At 55.0% G+C, this 19,634-nt stretch overlaps 6 protein-coding genes across 6 annotated transcripts; 3 read left to right on the forward strand and 3 right to left on the reverse strand.

The window, feature by feature from the left end:
• Positions 1-151: 151 nt before the first annotated feature.
• Positions 152-1,327, reverse strand: GLRG_06546 (uncharacterized protein; the record flags this gene model as incomplete). Its single annotated transcript, XM_008097231.1, has 3 exons — positions 152-366; positions 422-845; positions 920-1,327. 3 exons carry the CDS (start codon positions 1,325-1,327, stop codon positions 152-154), a joined length of 1,047 nt encoding a protein of 348 aa, XP_008095422.1.
• Positions 1,328-2,883: 1,556 nt separating this feature from the next.
• Positions 2,884-4,207, forward strand: GLRG_06547 (acid phosphatase; the record flags this gene model as incomplete). Its single annotated transcript, XM_008097232.1, has 3 exons — positions 2,884-2,923; positions 2,992-3,824; positions 3,893-4,207. The coding sequence occupies 3 exons, from the start codon at positions 2,884-2,886 to the stop codon at positions 4,205-4,207; spliced, it is 1,188 nt and encodes a 395-aa protein (XP_008095423.1).
• Positions 4,208-4,769: 562 nt separating this feature from the next.
• On the reverse strand, positions 4,770-6,864 carry GLRG_06548 (BZIP family transcription factor; the record flags this gene model as incomplete). The annotated part of the gene is made up of 3 exons (XM_008097233.1): positions 4,770-4,861; positions 4,917-6,495; positions 6,619-6,864. 3 exons carry the CDS (start codon positions 6,862-6,864, stop codon positions 4,770-4,772), a joined length of 1,917 nt encoding a protein of 638 aa, XP_008095424.1.
• A 4,509-nt stretch (positions 6,865-11,373) lies between these two features.
• GLRG_06549 (uncharacterized protein) lies at positions 11,374-13,777 on the forward strand (the record flags this gene model as incomplete). The annotated part of the gene is made up of 2 exons (XM_008097234.1): positions 11,374-11,522; positions 11,611-13,777. 2 exons carry the CDS (start codon positions 11,374-11,376, stop codon positions 13,775-13,777), a joined length of 2,316 nt encoding a protein of 771 aa, XP_008095425.1.
• Positions 13,778-14,023: 246 nt separating this feature from the next.
• Positions 14,024-15,196, reverse strand: GLRG_06550 (uncharacterized protein; the record flags this gene model as incomplete). The annotated part of the gene is made up of 2 exons (XM_008097235.1): positions 14,024-14,881; positions 14,972-15,196. 2 exons carry the CDS (start codon positions 15,194-15,196, stop codon positions 14,024-14,026), a joined length of 1,083 nt encoding a protein of 360 aa, XP_008095426.1.
• Positions 15,197-17,632: 2,436 nt separating this feature from the next.
• On the forward strand, positions 17,633-18,807 carry GLRG_06551 (uncharacterized protein; the record flags this gene model as incomplete). The annotated part of the gene is made up of 3 exons (XM_008097236.1): positions 17,633-18,026; positions 18,097-18,329; positions 18,391-18,807. The coding sequence occupies 3 exons, from the start codon at positions 17,633-17,635 to the stop codon at positions 18,805-18,807; spliced, it is 1,044 nt and encodes a 347-aa protein (XP_008095427.1).
• Between the last annotated feature and the right edge of the window lie 827 nt (positions 18,808-19,634).

The following is a 19,634-nucleotide window of genomic DNA, read 5'->3' on the forward strand; positions in this document are numbered from 1 at the left end:
TTAGAAGCGAGGCTGGTTCCGGTGCCATATAGTCGGCGGGAATCAAGCTAGCATGACTTTGAGCCCTATATTTCATAATTCTTGTACTTTGAAATAATGAAATGAAATCATTGGATCACCACGTCATTCCAGTGTTGCAACGCTTCGTTCCTCACTTGGAGAAGGTGGCTCTGATCACCTGGATCCTGTTGTTGTTCGTGAAGGATATGACCAATGTTTTCCCAGACTCATCAAGGTACGGGTGAGCAACGCCGGCGTAGACAAGACCACCGTCAATGGGCTGGGCCTCGAATATCTTCAGGTCCGGGGTCCAGGGGCCCTCTGGACTGTGGGCCGTCCGCAGAAAGACGGAACCACCACCGATTCCTAATAAACATCAGCTGAATCAGAGAGATACGGCAGCAATTTATAAGGAGAGTACCTAAGTGAACAAAGATGTAGCGATGGTAGAACTCGTTCCACACAACCTGCCCCTGCCCGGTGCCCCATACGGCGGCCGTCTCAGGCGTGAAGATGGTCAACCGGTCCATCCTCCACCCTCGTTGCCGGCCCCACCAGTACTCGTACTTGGACAGGTCGAACGCCTCGCAGGCCCTGACGCGAACCAGGTAGACGTAGTTATTCTGGAGCCAGTCGCTGCTGAGGACGGTCGTCGGCGGGCCGCCCCAGGCGTATATCCAGTCGGACAGCGGATCACGGAACGCAGCGATATCTCCGTACCGTGGGTTGCCGGCAGCAGGCCACCAGTAGCCCCTTTCGCCGTAGCGTTTGGTAACCACAGGCGTGCCGTTGATGACGTCCACCTTGGCGATGCCGGCGCCGATGAGACCTGCCGCGTTTTGGTTCTAGGTGCGTTATTGTTTGCATGTGGCCGGGGAAAGAAGTGTACATGAGGGTTGACATTCCAAAATCGACTTACAACCAAGTAGAAGACGGCTCCGGTTCCGGCGGCGGCGTTGGTCTCAACCAAGCTGGTGCCGCCAAACCCGGTATCGAACCTTTCTCCCCAGGAAGGATTGAATGGGATAAACTGTCTCTGCCGCTGGTTATCACCGAGGCTGAGATCGTGCACCAGCAGCGGGTCATCTGTCATCGCCGACACGGCGTCGCGCACCATGCCGTGGAAGCCGGGCGTGTCATTCTCGGGTTCCGTCACGCCCCCGTCACACCACAGCACGTCACCCCAGACGGCGTACCACTTGTCCGCGATGGCGCCCGTGAAGCCCAGGTCGCGATGCGAGCAGCTGTTGTCCGCCTTCTGGAGGCCTAGGTACTCGACTTTGGGTTCGACGATGGGGTTCGTTCCGACGGCTTTGGTACTGTCCATTTTCGGATGATGAGGGCTTGCGCTGGTAACGGTACAGGACTTCTGCTTTTAGTGGTTTGATGAACATCCAGCACGCGGGGTAGAGGATGTGCAACGGCGGGGAGCATTGCGGCGTCGATCTTTTAAAGATTTTGGGGTTACAGCATCCCCCAGCGCGGCTGAGTGGGCAGTGTTGATGAGCGAGCAAGGTTAGCGTGAACGACGAGCAGGGAATGAAGCACCTCATCGGTCAAGTCAAGTCTCCGATGTGTAAACGAGTGGCTGTGGTTAAGGCGAAATCGGTGAGCAATCGCCGTGAGACTGAGAGTGAATGCGACTGCACTGCCGGGTAGATGTTTCTATTTGCAAGCCTCTGAGCAGATTACCATGGTATTTCATTCGTTCCATTGCTGTGATTCAGACCACCTCGATAACACTTCAGGTAGAGAGCTGTTGGCTTTCAGGAGTGAAGCATCACATAGGGCCCACCATTGATGTGATGAATGTGGCGTCTACACCACGAAATTGGGCCGTTGCTGTATCGACTCCGCCGCTTGGGAGCGCAATCGAAGAGCTCTTCGTGCCGTGGTGTCCTTCATATTGAATGTCTCTCTCTGCCTCTATCATGGATCATGTCGCACGGCCGCCCGGCCGTAAACCTTGGTTCACTTTGTGATGAGTCGCAGGGCAACGTGCATATGCAGGGCAGAGATTGAAGAATTTCGCTATGATGAGACGTAGACTATGCGTGCAACATATGTGTACGGACCCTGGGACGATGGACTCGCGCGAGGCATGTATTAGCCAATTAGCTCACTCACAGATCTATATAATTACGGTCAAAGGGGGATTGACCATCGATTTTCCAAGTGTTTCCGTAGTCAATCGGTACCTGGGGTAGAGATACCTGTCGGATTTCGGCACCGAGGTCTATGATATCACGGATAAGACTGTGAGCGATCCTTGATACTTCGTCTTTCAGACGACATGTTTCTACTGTATGTACGCCACCCACGTGGTCCGGCTCACGTTGGCCGACTCCCCCGAAAAACATCTTTCAGGGGCGGCCTCGAAATGAGCTCCCAGGCACATGCTCGCCCTTACGTCCCCCATTGGCCGATCACCCCTCAGGCCTGCCAAGTCAGGAAGCTCATGAAGCGGGGGTAGGGAGGGGGGGGGGGGGGGGGGAGAGGGTGCCGGGGGAGTTCCCTCGTCCCGTCCCTTCACTCGTTCAACAACACCTCTTGACTGTACAGATCGGTAGGTCAAAGACTGAAAATGAGTCTTCATGAAATCTCTATCTAATCCAACTAATCCCTGCCCTGTGATACATCCATCAGTTCCGACTCCACATGTCCTCCTGGCTTGGCCCGGCTGGCTGGCATCGTCCCATGTTGGTGCCTCCGTCATCGAACAGCCCGCACAGATATGCTGGTTCATCCGTACATGGAGGAACATGAAGGCGACCCCTCCTCCATGCACATAAAGATGGTCTCGCCCAGGGACCCAACCGCTGCCTGTTTCTCCTTTCTGTGCGCCTTCTCTCAACTGTCTGCTCTGTCCAACCGTACCTCGCAATGGCCCCCATGTCCAATCTCGGCCTCAAGGCCGCCATCTGTAAGCCGGTCTTCCTCCTCCTTCACAGAAGATCCCTCACCCGGATTCGAAGTCTAACCTGGACAAAGTTCTCCTTCCCTTCGCCGACGCCGCTTCGCCCGCCGACCAGCCCTACGCCCGCGACGGCCTGACCTGGTCCGCGGGCGCCGTCCGTATGAATCACGTGCAGGTTATCGGCACCCACAACTCGTACCACCGCGAGGCGCCGCTTGCCGAGCATCCAACCCAGGCCGGCATCCTCCCCAACGTCCAGAACTACTACTACTCCCACCCGGCCCTCGACGTCCAGGCCACCTACCAGTCCATCCGCAACTTCGAGCTCGACCTCTTCGCCGACCCGGCCGGCGGCCACTACGCCACCCCGCTCATCCGCAAGCTCGCTAACCTCTCGACGGCCCCGGACTCGGACCTCCTCGGCCCCGGCACAAAGGTCCTCCACGTCGCCGACGCCGACTACCACACCACCTGCAAAACCCTGGTCGGCTGCCTCGGCGCCGTCCAGAAGTGGAGCGCTGCGCACCCGGACCACGTCCCGATCCCCTTCATGATCGAGTTCAAGACCGCCGAACCCGAGATCGCCGCCGCCGGCGGTGCCTCGCCCATCCCCTGGAACGACACCGCGCTTCTCCAAGTCCTCGACAGCGAGATCCGCAGCGTCTTCGCCCCCGGCCAGCTCGTCGTCCCCGACGACCTGCGCCGCGGGAACCTGACGCTCGAGCAGTCCGTCCTGCAGCACGGCTGGCCCGACCTCGAGAGCGCCCGCGGCCGCGTCCTGTTCCTCATGGACAACGGGCCCGTCCATCCCGTCCGCGACGCCTACACTGACGGCCGTCCGAACCTCGAGGGCCGCGTCCTCTTCACCAACTCGGCGCCCGGAAATCCCGACTGCGCGTTCCAAAAGGTGAGTCCCGCAGACGTCCCCTCCCACTTCATCCTTCGCCCTCGTAAAGACTAACAAAACCGGACCAGCTCAACGACCCCACCGGCGCGGAGCAGGCCAACATCAGGGCCCAGGTCCAGGCGGACTACTGGGTGCGCACCCGCGCCGACGTGCCCCTCGACACGCTCCTGTCCAACGACACGACGGCCATGCGCGAGGCCGCCTTCTCGAGCGGCGCCCAGATCGTCTCGACCGACTTCCAGGCCTACGGCATGAGCACCCGCTGGGACGTTGACTACGCCGTCCGCTTCGCCGGCGGCGCCGCCGCCCGCTGCAACCCCGTCAACGCCGGCGCCGGCTGCGTGGACGCGGCGCTGGAGCCCGTCGAGTATGTCCGCAACTGATATGACCCCCTGCCCCCCCTCCCGGCCTAGACGAAGGGACGCGTAAACGGGTCTTTTGAATTGGTAATAATAATGGAGTAATGAGGGAGCATTTTGAGCAGCCGTTGCTGAGACTCCCAACTCTGTTTGGGTTTCTGCGGCCTTGGACACTACGTCCGAAGAAAATAAAGAGAAAATGCAGCAACTACATAATTCCGAGATAATCATTCATGAGGGTTTACCCCGTCACTGCCTCATGTCAAAACGGACGAGATGCCAAGAAGGATCGTTTTTTGTTTAACCATTGTAGCGTAACTAGATGTCGATGCTGTATTTTCCCCGTCCCTGCGCCTGCGACATGCGACGCAAACTGGGTAGACTTGGACGGAGAAACCATTTCATCTGATACCTAGTAATCCAGAGGCAAAAGAAAAGAAGAAAAAACTACGACGAAACACAACCCCCCCATCATATTGGGCCTTTCGGTCCCCATTCACCGCCGAGGCATCGTGCCATCCTGGAATCGGCAAGGTCTAGCCGTCCGGAATCAAGCGTCCCAAAGCCCGGTTTTTTTTGTTTTTTTTTATACGGCCAGCGACGCCCAGAATGCGACGTTGACATCCTTTGGCCGCACACCCGGTGTTCGTCCCAAACAAACCGACCTCAGCGCAATCTCTGTGTCGGGTCAGCATTACACTGCCTCCCCATTCGAAAGTGTGGGCAAGCGTACCTTGAACCAAGACTCCGACGTTGATCGTCACCAGCCGCTTTCTCAACCCTGTGTCCGAGGGACCGTTCGCCGGCTTTTCGCCTAGCCCGAACGCGTCGCCTCCGAGGCTGGGGTCGATGTCTTTCGGGGCAGGCAGCGCCTCCTCCGTACGGGCCACGGAGTGCGAGCCGTTGTCGATGTCGGACGCCCTCGTCGGCTGCAGATTCATACCGACGTACCCCCTAGCAAAGTGCGCCAGGGGGCTTTTCTCGGCGCGGCGCAACCCGCTGAGTATGTCGTCCACGCTGCTTTGCGAGCCCGTCCCAAAGACTTGCCCGCCCGCGGTCGTGTCGGTCGAGAAGTCGGCGGGGTCGATCTCGGCCGTAACGAAGTCGGCGGCCGGCGGGATGAAGATGCCTCGCTGTCGCAGGACCCACTCAACCTCGTCTGCGTCGTAAAAGTCGCCCTCGAAGCCCGGCACGCTCATGTGGAGCTTGGCGGCCCCATGGTTGACCCTCAGATCCCGTGTCTCTTCCGTCCGGGCGTCCCATGGTCCCAACCCGAACATCGAGTCGACATTGTGCCGGTGCGGCTCAGCCGTGCCTTGGTTTCCCACGGGGCCCCTCAGCTTGCCGTCGCGCGAGTAATCCGTCTCATCATCCGTCGCGTCGAACCACGTACCACCACCACCCAGGTTCCAAAAGGGGAACTTCCAATTAAACATGGACTCGCGCTCGTTTACTCTGAGTCGGTTAGCAAGTCTCTCCTTGATGCGGTCTTTGGTCTCAAACAGCAGGCAGAAGCCGAAGGCTTTGGACATGACGGCCGGCGGCGGGTCCGGCATACACACCAGGAAGTAGGCCTTCTCCAGCGTCGACCGCTGCAGTCGCCGCCCGAACGTGCGCTCTTGGTACGCGTAGGAGCTCGGCGGAGACAGGATGGAGAAGAGGGTTTCGGAAAAGGGCTGGCCGGATAGGTTGAGAGAGCCTGCTTGGTCCAGGCTATCATCGAAAGACATACCGAATGGGAAGCTAGCATTGTCCGTCGTTGGCTCCGTCACTATTTCGTAGCCCAGGGGCGCCTGGGGGGGCGTCGAGTGTGGCGCTTGCGATTGGCTGTCGGGTGCCCACGATGTCGTGTGCATCGCCGTCAACTTCTGGAAGCGAGGGGTCGAGGGTGCCGTGTCCTCGCCATGGCTGACGATGAAGCCTCCATACATCATCTCGGCGGGTTTGACGGCGACATCTTGTGAGCCCGACGTGTCGCTGAGCCCAGCGTTGCCGGTGGTTGGGCTGGCCTCTTGCGCATCGACGTCGTTGTCCTGGCTGGTGGGCAAATCACCGTCCTTTTCGAGCTCCTCGCTCGATCTCCGTGCCAAGGCGACAAATTTCTCCGTCGTGGCCTGCAGCTGACATCCGAACTCGGGCGTGCTCTCGTGCATGCCCTTGCTGACGGCGAAGTCGTAAATCCTCATAAACTCCTTACTCATTTCCTCGTTGATTTTCCTGAGCTCATCGACCTTCTTCTCAAGCGACTGGATGGCTGTCTCCTTACGGTTGCGGTAGGCCCTCTGGGCGAGGCGAATTTGGGTGCGACGACGCTACTCTGGTTAGATGGACCTGATGCACGCTTTGAGGCATTGCGGGCATATAACAAAATTCAAAAGCAGTTACATTACTGCAAAGAAAGGCAGCAGGAGGCCGGCGGTGGATTGCAAACTTACCTCTTTGGCTGTCTCATCGTTTGTATCTAGACGCGGCCTACCCCGCGATCTCTTCTTGTCCTCGTCTTCAAGCTCGCCCGCTTCGGAGGACTGGGCTTTGGTCCGCTTTTTGGACTTGGGTGGTTCATCGCCAATCGCCGCTCTGCGGGGTCTCCCCGAAGGGAGACTACGCGGCGCGCGAAACGCCGACTTGCCGTCGTTGTACGACTCAGCATTGAGGATCTTGAGCTCGGGGTTCGGCGGCATGAATGCTATCGGATAACCGTCGGGAAACTGAAGAGCCCCAGGGTAGCTATTATGGACGCTGTGGTCACTGTTGTGATGATAGAACAATTGGGCCTGTCCAGCAGGGTGACCGGGCAGAGGGAAACCAGCTAGAGACTCTTGAGGGACGTGTGTGTGATCTAGACCTTGAAATCGAATCGGGACTAGATCGCCAGAGCTAATTTGGGGGAACCCAGGATGCCGGTGGTGGGGAAACTCGAAGCCGCTCTGTGTGTCAGCTTGGGTTTGGGTTTGCAACGACCTAGGGTCGTGGGGATGACGAAGAAAAGGCGTCGAGTCTGGAAATGGGAATGCGATGGATGCGGGCTGGCGAGGGTCCGCGAGAGAGGTAGGCGGGATGAATTGTTGATGGCGGTGGTGCCCTTCACTTTGCTGGAGCTGGGGCCGGGGGTGTTGGTAATGTTGGGGGTCGTGGTAGACTACCGTGTCCTGGCCGTGCCCGCTGTGATACAAGTGACCCTGGCTCTGTTGCTGATAAGGCTGATTGTAGCCCGGCTGAGCATGGGAGAATGAAGGATTCAAAAGAAGATGGGGGTGAGAGGAGGCCGGGTGCGCTTGAGCCTGTGTGACAATAGATTGACCACCTTCTTCTGCTTGGGACGACGTCGACGTTGGGGCTGACGATGCGGGGAAAGAAAATGCACCGACGCCGCTATGTTCCGGCTCTTCCTGCTTTTCGATGAATCGACGATGATGTGATATAGGTATCCAGGGCAGCCGTCGGCCGTCTTGGTCAGGAAATCCGTGTATAACAAATGTCTGTTGAGGAGGAAGGGGCGGCGGATCGTCCAGATCGTCGGCCGTGTCGGATGGCGTCTCCAAGCCGCTGGGACGGGAATGATTACTCATATCCACCGTCAAGAGAGTAGGCTGACCAGCAACAGCCGAACCCGGGTTGAGCCTAAATGCCGACTAACGAAGCTAATCTTGCGTGTCGCTATGTTTTACTGGGGAACTGCGGGCTGCACGCTGGGCTCTGTTAGGGTTTGCTAGCTGAACCATTGTGCTGTACCGTTTGATGTCTCCCACGGAGCTAGCGACCCATCAGTCATGCACAACAGGACGACGGCCCGAGTACAACAGTAAGCGCCCGATCCGCGGCGATCCTAGAATGAACTGAGGCACGAGTTGATTATGCAATAGCTCATAAGTGCAGTAGAATAGAACTTACTGAGATGTGGTGATAGACTGAAGCTGTTGAAAGAAAAAAACAAAAAGAGAGAAAAAAAAGAGAACAAAAAAAAAGACGGCGGCGTCGTCTTTATAGAATGCCAGCCAGAAATCCCAGGCTTCTCTTCTGGATCAACTCGATAACTGAAGAGACAGATTAGCCGTTCAAATAATATTTGGACAACTCAATATGTCTACGGGGAGGACCGTACACCATCAGACCATTTAAAGGAAGAGACTCTCGGGGGGCAACTTTCCGTGAACACTGACGAAATCCGACAGCAAGGGGGAAAAGAAAGCATGCCGGGGAGGCGTTTGAATGACACAACGACCCGTCGGGAGGGCGAACAAGCCATGTCGGCACTGTATACCGCGCCAGTGCTCCATTCTAGGAGTGATATTGTTGGCCACAACCCATGGTAGCCAACCCAATCCTCTTGACGAGGGCCCGGCAGGCAGGGCTACTCTTGATCCCGATCTTCAACACCAATGCTTGTCATGGTGAGATACAGATGCACGTGTAGCCGGGCATGATACAGCCAAGCAACAAGGGGTTGTTGAATCACCGAGTTCAGCAAGTGAGCACGACATGGGGGTCCTCATAGGGGACCGTTGAGTAAAAATGAGATCCGCGAACTGCAACTGCGTGGGACGTTCCATCCGCAAGGCCTTGTGTAAAGGCCATGGTGGACACGACTAAGATCAAATATCCAATGGTCCGGGTTAACGTAAGGGTTACTACCTCAGATGCCGCGGGCAGCACATGCATATCTTTGGCAATGTTTGCCCAGGAGGATACTGAGCTCAGGGTTCTCTGCTCACCGATCTCGACCCCATGCAGGCATCGCCTAGATCCATTGCAACGGGCCTCGTCCATGAAGACGTAGCGATCTCAGGTAACAGCACACAACAGCCTTACTTTGGGAGCCGGTCTGGTCGCCGAGGGGCTGTGATCGACGCAGCAGGGTGGGCGGGATTCCCAACCAGCGATTCCCAAACATCCTAGAACCCGTCCAGAAGGGGTGGGGAAGGGGAGGGGGGGGGGGGGGGGCAAAAGAGTCATATTCTACAGGAGTAGGTACGAATATCGGTCGGTAGCGAGAAAACGGCCTAGGGAGGCTAGCATGGTGTTTCGACACCAACGAAACCTGCCCCGGCTTGCTTCCCCTAGCGGTGGAAATGATATAAGTAAGTCAAAAACGACAGAAAACGTGGCCGGCAAACCGGCCGCATGCATAGCGTGTACGCAGTGATGGATGCAGCATTCGGGATTGGCTGGGTGAGGGGGCTATGTTGGATGAGCAGCGCAGCCTCGCGATCTCGACCAAAGTCAGGACGTCTCGGCATCATCCAAGCGGGGCAGTTCCGGACCCAGGAGTTCGGCCGCTGGAAGTGGGTCCAGCTGGCCCAGATCATCATCTAGTCTGGCTATCATAATGAGGCCCAAACGCCCATGTCAATTGCAGTGCAGACCAGCTCCTCGAAATGTGAGACTTGACGGTAAGCATCTTCTTATTAATGAGTCGACGAAGTGTTGGACAGAGATGGAGGCACGGTAAAACTGCTTCCCCGGTCGTCGCAGTATCGATTGCCAGTAGAAAATCTATGCGGGTATTCGGCGCGCCCGACACCCCGACATCTGATGGACTCCTTTTTCTTGTTTTTGAGCAGCCCAGGTTGGAATCCTACACAGCGCAGGGTAGGAAGGGCCCGGCATGCTTATCATAATGATGACAAGGTCGGTGGTGGCAACCTCCCCCGTCCTTGTGTGTGTTGCGTGATGTGTGATGTGTGCCGTGCGTTGTGTTTGTGCTGTGTGTTTGGCGTGTCCGATCTGGGGTTTTATGAAATGCCGGCGAGATCGTGCCACAGTGGTATTTCAGGTGGCTTGAGAGGAACCCAGCCACGCCAGCCATCTGCCTCACCTCGGTCGAGACGGCGACGATCCCAGCTGTATCGATATATGCAGGTGGTATCTCGGCAGCGGCCACGATTGCAGACACACAATGTCAGCATTCGCATCGGGCGCGGCTTCGAAATCCGCAGAGCACTTGGCTAACACGACGGTGGCATTCGGTGCATCATTTGCGTGGGGCCGTTGGCCTGCTTTTGATATCGTCGTCAAGGCCCACAAGGTGTCGAGACAAACTTGTACGAATTTGGGCGGCCCGCCGGATGTGATGTCAACAGTCCTGGGTCTTGGACAGGGTGATATGTTACCAATTGTTGCGTCGCTACCAGTTATGATGGGGTTTCCATCTCATGCGTCTTGAGTCGAGAGATGGGAGCACTGCAGAACGGTCAGCAACGGTTCTCTTTATTCAGCCCCGTGAGGACTGTCGAGGACGATATGCCAAGAAAGAGCCTCTTCTGTGGTGCCAATGGAAGAAGGACGGTCAGTCAGTGGGGAGCCCCGCGGGATTGTGCATCGTGGGAAACCTTCAATCATGGTTCAATGTGCAGTTAGCTGCATGATCGGGGCCTGAAGACGTAAAATGCGTTCATGTCTGGAAAGTAAGATGTGCCATTGCATTGATTGCATCGTATGTTGATTTGAGGACTGTTTCATGGATATGTAACTGCCCCAGGGGGTGGCATTGGGGCAAGGCCGACAGTAGTGCTTTGGTGATGAGGATGAATGATGGTGGAAGAAGCATCGCTACTCTGCATCGTGTACTCCGAGTATTCCTGCATAGGTACGGATACCTACCTACAGAACGGTACGTACCTGACATACTAAAGTATCTACGGAGTACTCCGTACACGTAGGTACCTTGGAACATGCCCCAACAAATGGCCCCAGCGCTGCGTCCCTACAAGGCTGCCTGGATCTCAGCTCCACAAGCTAAAAAGCCTGTACCTAGTCACACGGCCCTCGAGGCCCTGAAAGGGGGTCAACCTCTGGGCTGTGCGCCTATTTCAAGTACCGTACCTACCTAATTACCTAGATACCTAGAGGTACCTAGGTACCTACCCAGACCCTTGTTACCTGGGCAGGCTCCGTGTTCCGGCCTTCCCTGCCTTCTGCTTCCCTCCACAAAGATCGACAAACCACAGACTCCAACGGTCGTCAATTTTGCCCACTACCTACCGGGCTGACACCCCGCAATCGCCTCTTTCTCTCTGCCTCTCTTCCCTCGTCGTTCCAGCGGCTGATGTGCGCCACGTCCTCCGGTTGACATCATGACCGTTATCTCGCCATCCTAGACGGCATTCTACCGAAGGCCAAGCTGCTTGCCCGTCCCCTAGCCGTTGATGAAACTCGCGGCAACGTTGCCATCCCATCCGATGTTGGACGTCATGGCCGACGAGGGTTCCGATGCAGGCTGGACTACTGTCCACCTGAAATCCCAGCCGCACCCCGATCGCCTCCCGCCTGCTCACCGCGAACTATACGAGAAGTCCAAGATCCGGGAATGGGAGGCGTCCAGCGGCCATTGGTCTGGCATGTGAGTGCAAATCTCCCTCCCGCTCTTCTGTTTCCCGACAATCGCACGTCCATTGCGCTTAAGTTGACCACAACGCACCGCGCCGCAGTGGAAAACACCCAGACGACTTCGCCGAGGCCAAGAAGATACACGCCAAGATCATCGCCCCCAAGGACAACGACCTGGGAATGGGCACCTTTGGCCGCGTCGAGAGAGTCACCCACCGCACTGTTCGCCTGGCACGCAAATGGATCAAGCCCCAACGCAACCAGACCTTTCACACCTTGCGGAGGGAGGCACTGGCCATGGAGCGTCTGGACCATGACCACATCGTCAAGCTGATCGGGACTTACACCTTTAAACAGCGAGAGCTTTACCTTCTGATATGGCCCGTTGCCGTTTGCAACCTTGACGAACTACTCACCGATCTCGCCGACTTGAGAAGCGGCCAGGGTGATCGTGAGGATATTTTGAAGAGGCTCGATGAGCTAGACATATCTGACCTGACCCTCGTCGAGTCTGGCGGTCGTAAAGGTCCAGCAGACGCTGGCAAAGCCAAGTGTCCTCTCAATTTCCTTCAGCGTATCATGGGCTGCATTGCCCAAGCCGTCACACACTGCCACGCCTCCAAAGTTCGCCACCTTGACCTGAAGCCGAGTAATATCTTATTGAACCCCAACAAGGTCTATCTCGCCGACTTTGGCATTGCTCGAGATTTCCATGGCCAGGAAAACACCGCCACCATGGGTCTTCACGGAACCCCCAAGTGGCGCCCACCCGAGGCCTATATCCCCGAGGAGTACTCCACGCAGTGTGCCGACATATACTGTCTGGGCCTCATATACCTAAACATTGCTACGCTTGTGTTTCATGGTGACTTGAACAACTTCCACTCGGTGGTCGGAGATTTGTTGCCCCATTCCCGGGCCGAGAAACTCGCGGCTCACCAAGAGAAACTGGCTCTTCACGCTCTGGCAACCCAGCGTTTCCACGACGTGAAACGGCCGACTGTCGCGCCGCGCCACATTCTCGGTCTCACTGGGAGAATGGTCTCCTCTGACCCGAAGGCTAGACCCCGAGCGGACCAAGTGGACCAGGAACTCGTTGACCTTGGTGGCATCGAACAGGTCTATCATAACAGCTGTTGTCGGAAGAGTGCCCGGTTTGTCGGCAACCGAATCGACAAGAGGCTTGCGGATGCGGCTACCGAGAACGCCCAATTGAGGCCCGAAAACGAGCGGCTGCAGAAAGAAGTCAAGTCACTGAGAGCCATGGACGAAACTTACCGTCTGCGCCTAGAAAACCAGGAGAAGAAGCACGCCAGGGACACCGAGCTTCTGACGAAGCAGCGCGACGATGAAAGGCAAAAACGCAGAAAGTTAGAAGAACGGGTCAACGAGCTGGAGAAGGAGTTGACACACAGACGGACAGGCTTACCCCTGCCTAACACCAACCTCAACGCCTGCTTCACGTCCAACGCCGCCATCACCAAATTACGCCAGGGTCTGGGCATCAACACCAGGCCACACACCCACCCTTTGCGTCAAGCCGCGATACGTCCCTCTCCCTCGACAAATGCTTCATCCTCGGCAGCCCCGCGTCCGACGCCGCCAGCGCGGATTCCAAGTGGCCCTCACAAGGCATGGGTCACTCCCAATGCTGCTGTCATGTCAGGCGCCTCCAGACCTGATCCTGCATCACGGCCATCGGAGACACCCTCACCAAATCCTCAAGCAAGTGGCACGTTGCCCTCACGGGGCTCTAATTCCCGTCTTCCAATCCTCGCAAAGCTTCCGACCACTCCACGGTCGAGCGCACCCAGGCTCAACAGAGATAGCAGCTCGGCGGACAGCACGCAGGCCAGCATGTCTTCATCCATATTCTCGCGCCGTAGTTTCGAGACGAGCACGGAGATGTTCACTCCCCCGGCAATGAGCCCCTCTCTGAAACAATCCGGCTTCGATGTTGTTGTCCGGGAGGTTGCTGACCCGGAGCCGTCCTACGGGCCTTTGGGTCCTACTCATTCTGTTCCACCGTCCATGTCTTCTTCCGTGTTATCTTCTCCCCACACGACCAAGGCTGAGCTCGCATCTGTCGCTGGAAGTGAAGTGTCGCGGGAAGGCCTAGGCCAGGTAAAGATTCCATCGTTGCAGTCAGGAAAGAGCTGGGCAGCCGTCGCTGGCGAGTCTCACACGCTGGCGAAGATGGTTGGCCCACCACCGCAGATCAACTCTATTTCTGGCAGCCCCGAGAGGAGCAGAGAGCGCGTCAGGTGAAGAAGATGGCACTGCAGAAGATGTTTCATGGCATGATTTACGGCCGAAAAAACGAAAGGATCGGTAAATACATACGTTTTACAAGAACAATCATAGCTTTTACGAAGTCATGACAAAAAAAGCACTTATTTTTTCTTCATTTTCGACATCACTGCAACATGCAAAACGGGGCGCAAAGCGGTATCATTGCCGAAATACAGATGCGTATAATATAGGTTAAGGAGGCTCGCCCGCTAGACAAGCCTGTCAAACCTCGACGGGGGCCGGCTCCAAGCCTCTCACCCGCGAGTGCCTTTTCTCCTGCCTCCTCTTGGCCCTGAGGTCGACCTTGGCCGCATTCAAGGTCGCGCGATACCGCTTATGCCTCTGCATCTTCTTCTCAGGGGTGTCCACCATCCAGCGGTGACCCCTCGCCAGGTGGTCGCGGTCCTCCTCCTCGAGCATCGCCGCCTCCGCCTTGCGGATGTCCACAAACGCCCTCACACGCGCGGCCTCGTTCGCCATCAGGTCTTGCAGCGTCTGCCTCGCGAACTTCCAGGTCTCCGTCACCGACTGCCCATAGCTCTCGGGCTGCAGCAGCCGGTCCGGCGCCTCCCTCTGCTTCCCCCACGAGGCCCTCCCGGCCTCCCAGGTCTCCCGCCGCCGCGCCTCGAGCATCTCTTGTTTGACAATCTCCTCCCACCTGTCCTCCTGCGCGGCCCACGGCATATCCTCACGTGACGAGCCGAGCATCAGGTCCATCGCGCGCCGCTTGATCCGGGTCTTGCGCCGGACGTAGAGCCCGACCGAGGGGTCCTGCGGCTTCTTCTGCCGCAGGAAGGAGATGCCCTCGGATGTTACGGCAACGTACGGCACGTGCCGCGTGCCGGTAAGGTGCTCACGCGGCACGGGGAAGCGCGGGGAGACGTAAGCCGGGGGCTCGTCTTCCTCAGAGACCTTCTGGAGGAGGGGCGGCCACTTGGGCTTAGCGGGTCGTGGGGGCCGGGGCGGGGGCTTTCCGGCCTCAGATTTAGCGTCGCGGAGCTTCTTGTCGCGGAGGTGGGCTATGATCTGGGAGTGCTCCTTCGAGTCGGGGGTTTGCGCGGCCTTGAAGAGGTTGAGGAACTGGAGAGAGCGGGAGAGCAGTCGTTAGCCTGTGGCCTGGGATACAGCCCGGAAAGGTGAAGAGAAAAGGAGAAGGGACATGCGGCATACGTTGTACCCCGTCCCCAGCGCCGAGAAGACGATCCGGTAGCTCGCCTCTGTGCGGTTGCGCGCGAAGGCCTTCTGCACGAGCCGCGGGATCGGGTTCTGCGTGCCTTTGCGGAGGACATCGTCGGGGAGGGGGATCGCGCGCGCCTCGCGGATGAGTGCGCGGTAGAGGGCTATGCAGGCGACGCGGTGACGGGAGCTGCGGGCGGGTATGAACTGGGACGGCATCCTGGTACGCCCTCACATTGCAATGGTTGTAAGTCGTGGAAGCTCTGTCGCAGCTTCGCGACTGTCACTTTCTTTGAGCCTTATCTAATCTTATCCACTCATCTTATCATTATCGTGATTATCTAAGCACACCATCAATAACACCTCGAGTATTGCATCCTAGATGCACACCCCTTTACGAAAATATCCACCCACAGCGAAAAGAGAACCTGATTAAACGATGCTTGACACAGGACGCTCGAGATAGCTGGAATCGCGTGGCATATCCAAACATGCGCCACCCGCGGAGCGACGTATATATTGACTCCACTGAACCCAAATAAATGGGCCCGTTTGCTGTTACTCTAGTGATGGTATTAGGGTCTGGAAGCAGTCGAGGTGTTACAGTCAGTGTGATACCTCATACATGAAACTCATACTGCATAAACGGGAACCCAACCATGGTTGCATATCCGTTCAGTGTCAGTGACTACGTATGAGGGCGCGTTCTCGCTTCACAATTTTATCTCGAGTAATGAGGTATTTGGTAAACACATAGCTTTGCTTTCAATTTCCTTTTCCAAAGCGATACAACGCAGACTCTGATCTCGTGAAACTACAATCTTGTGCATAATCGTAACTTATAAGTGACGGGCCCTTATTTCCATGAACCGACGGGATCAAATCAATCGCCCGAAAACCATTACAGTGAAATACATGCGATCTTTCGGCCGATCTTTCCGAATGGTATATGCCTTTTTTTATTGTTGGGCATCAATGTCTAGACCATGTAAATCCGCTCTTTGATATCGATTCGACATATTTCTCCCCATCAACAATAATTGTGGTAACGACTTCTGTTAAATCTTCAAGAAACATATTTAGATAGCCTGGGTCTATTATTTCGCAACTTCTACCTTTAAAACGTCCAGTTTGGCACGTACAGTCCCTTACCGCTCTTCAAAGAGAGCGTTTTGAACCCCCGGTCCTGAACGATGGAGCCAGACTTCTTTGGCTAATTTTTCGAGCTATTCTGCGATATTCCGAACTTTCCGGGACAACCATGTCCATCAGCTTTGTACAGATTTCCATCGAGCCGCAGCCCAAGGATACGGGCGGGGATGGAAATGACGTTGACTGTGGTGGTTGTTGGTCCGAAGACGGACCAGAGGGACAGCGCACCGAATCCAAAACAATCATAGAGTCGAGGAAGTTTTGCAATCCTGTCACCGTATTTTCTAGGTGTGGGGGGTACGGCAGCCTGCAGGACGCACTGGTCCAAAAGTCAACTTGGGCTGGTGAAATCTTGATCTAATTAGCTTGCTTAGAGCGCATAGGCTAGCGTTGAACTTTAGAGAAATTTCCTAGAGAAAACATGACCCTAGATATAAATATTTAATTAAAAAGAATTAAATACTAATAAGTATCAAAATTTAGAGCTATTAATTCTATTAAGATAAGTATTTAGAATAGGTAGGCGCTAGTAATAGTAGTATATGCTAGTAATAGTAGGCAGGCGCTAGTAGTAATAGGCAGGCACTAGCAACAGTAGGCTGGCGCTGGCCTGTAGAAACAAGCTAGTAGCTGAAATTAGCTAGGATTAAGGCTAAATCTATTATAGGCCTATAGGGTGTAAGAAAATTATATAATTACTCTACTTAAACTAATTAGATCTTATTAATAATAGTTTTTTTATACACTATACTATATCTATATTATCTTTCTGTTCTAAAGAGGCAATTTCTGACTTTTAGACCAGTGCGCCCTGCAGGCTGCCGTATAGGTGCAGACTAGATGGTTATCAAACAAATACGATGGTATCCGGCCAAAGTAAAAGCTCCCTGTCAGGTAACTAATAGGCACCCCCCTACTACAAAATTTCTCTGTTGGTGAATATTCCCCTTTTATAATGATGTCAGCTATGGGGGGTAACATGGCTGGGAGCTTTTAGTTACCCCTACCACCCTGTACGTCTTACGCGTTACTATAGTGGCTGAGGATCGATCAGAGTCATTGATGCCGCTAGCAAGGGTGCCCTACGCCGTCGACGGCTCCGCGGAACACCGAATCTCCACCCAGACCCGGGACAAGCTGTATTTGTGGGCACACGTGACGAACCTTAATGCCCCCTGATCCAAGTTCTAGTGTCTAGGGCTGGTTTTCCATGCTTTGTATTTGGAAAACACAGCCTCAGATTGATCATCTACCCAAGTATAGAAGGCCTTACGAAGTTGGTGCTATATATGTTCCCGGCCGCTCCATTGCCCACATCTACTCGCGATCTATCATGCTTTTCGTGGTTGGTTACCTGGTTGGATTCTTACCGTCCCTCTAACCACCCATCGTACCATGTATCCACGAATCTTATTGCTTGCTCTGGGACTCTTGAGCATCAGAGTCTCAGATGCGGGTCCAGTTCAGGATGGCATCTTCGGCGGTGGTCATATAGAGGGGGCGATGAGAGATCGATCAGGGGCAGGAACCCAACCGAGATCTCCACAGCCCGCCGGCATCGCACCGCGTCAGCAGACCAACGATACCGACATCACCGTTCAACAAGACTGCCCATTTAGCGCGTTCGACGAATATTACATCACCGACTTTCTACAAGAAAAGTTCCAAGATCTCTCCACGTCGGACCACTGCTGGATCATAAAAGGCGTTCGAGGGCTGAGGGAGCTGCTTCACAGGAACATCTCCGCTAATCCTATTCTCAATGTCACAATACCAACATGTGTTACCCTCAACGTTACCAGCTCTGGCAATTCCTTCTCCATCGATTTCTCGGATGACTCGTACGAAGTCAATGGAGTTAAAGAGAACGACTTCGTGCTTTTGACTTATATCCACCGTGAGTGTTCTTCCTCCAAAAAGCCTTTGTTTCTAAGCACATGTAGCATTGTTTGCTAACGAGTGATTAGTTGTTACCATGACTGCTGCGTTCTTTCTCTCATACCCAATTATCCTGGTTCTCGCAGCCACGCCTAGCTTATGCATCATGATCGACCGCCCGTTGCAGGAGTCAACGAAGCGAAAAGTTGGGATGTGGCAGACCATCTTCACCATCGTTTTCTTCGCGCCATTATCGATTGTAGGCCTTGTCACGGGAATCATAGCAATGGGGAACTCTGACCACGCCAGAACAGAACACGGGGTAAGCCAAACCACTCCTTGTGGACATTTCGCTTTCCAAAGCTCACTAGGAGTTTTCTTAGGTAACCGGATATGTAACGGTCGGCCTGGCGGCCATCTCTGTCCCTCTTTACTTGTACCAGAAAAGACTCAGCACACGACCGGATATAACATTCTATATGTACCGCCGTCTCAAGTTCATCAACGCCTTGGACTTCCTCGTCTGCCAGGCAATCCTCCTCATTTCGGGCTTCGCGCTCCCCGACGGCATTGACGATTTTGGAATCATGACCATTTGCGGCACCACCACCATTTCCTCGTCACTCGTCTTTTCCCTTGGAATGATCGTGTCCTTCGTGTGGAACTGCGCGATGGCGACCATGACGGTGCAGTGGCTGCTCGAACGGCGCATCAAAGGTGGAAGTTTCAGGGACAGGGCACCACCTTGGATGCTTAAGTTTTTAAGGAAGCGCGCGGACTCGGACCTGAGTTTCCAATAGACGGTCCAATGCGCACTGGCAAGACCGGCATCATGTCGTATTAAACCAGCCTAGCGATGCGCTCAATGAAATCCATTTGCGCCAGCAATGTCCTGTGCGTAAATAGGGAGGTTATGCGCCGTGTGATTTTGCTCGTTTCAATGGGGGAAGTCTAGACCAACAATGATCTATACAGCCCGAAAGATCTGCGACAATAGTCTTTCCCCACCACTTCGGATTCGGCCTCCGTGGACGAGCGCAGGTCCCCCCCTACACGATTCAGTCACCGTCACAGACCATGTCTTTCGGATATGTGTCTAACCAACGCGGTCTAATGGCCCCGAACGTTTCCAGGTACTCGTTCAGCTTGGGGGTTCAACGGGTGAGGCCCGATGATTTACCTTGGTTCACCAAGAGTTGCAGCTAATTCCTTCAAACATCATTGCAATATGATATACTCGACAGAGAGAGCTTCCACTAGAAACCGCAAACCCAATTGTTTTGATCAACCTGAATGTTCGACTTCTTAGAAACCATCAGCAGTGCGTTTTATATTTCTTTGGTAGTTCTAAAAACGTAACCATGACACCATCGTAGATCTCTCATTTCTTGTGCCTCTTCTGTTGGCCACATGTAATTACATTTACTCCATCCGTTGCTGGATCAAAATATGCAATGCCCTGCAGATAGTGGAAATCAACATTATTATACTACTTTAGCTAAGGTGTTTCTAGGGATAGTCTCAGGATAGATGCGTCTTCCTGCTCATGGTGCTTAAGGACGCGCTGTAATCATACAGACTCAAAGTCTTCTGAAGCAGAGAACGCTTAGCGCCAACAAGAATAAGG

This window comes from Colletotrichum graminicola, assembly GCF_000149035.1.
Source record: "Colletotrichum graminicola M1.001 genomic scaffold supercont1.25, whole genome shotgun sequence".
In the NCBI taxonomy this organism is placed as follows: domain Eukaryota; kingdom Fungi; phylum Ascomycota; class Sordariomycetes; order Glomerellales; family Glomerellaceae; genus Colletotrichum; species Colletotrichum graminicola.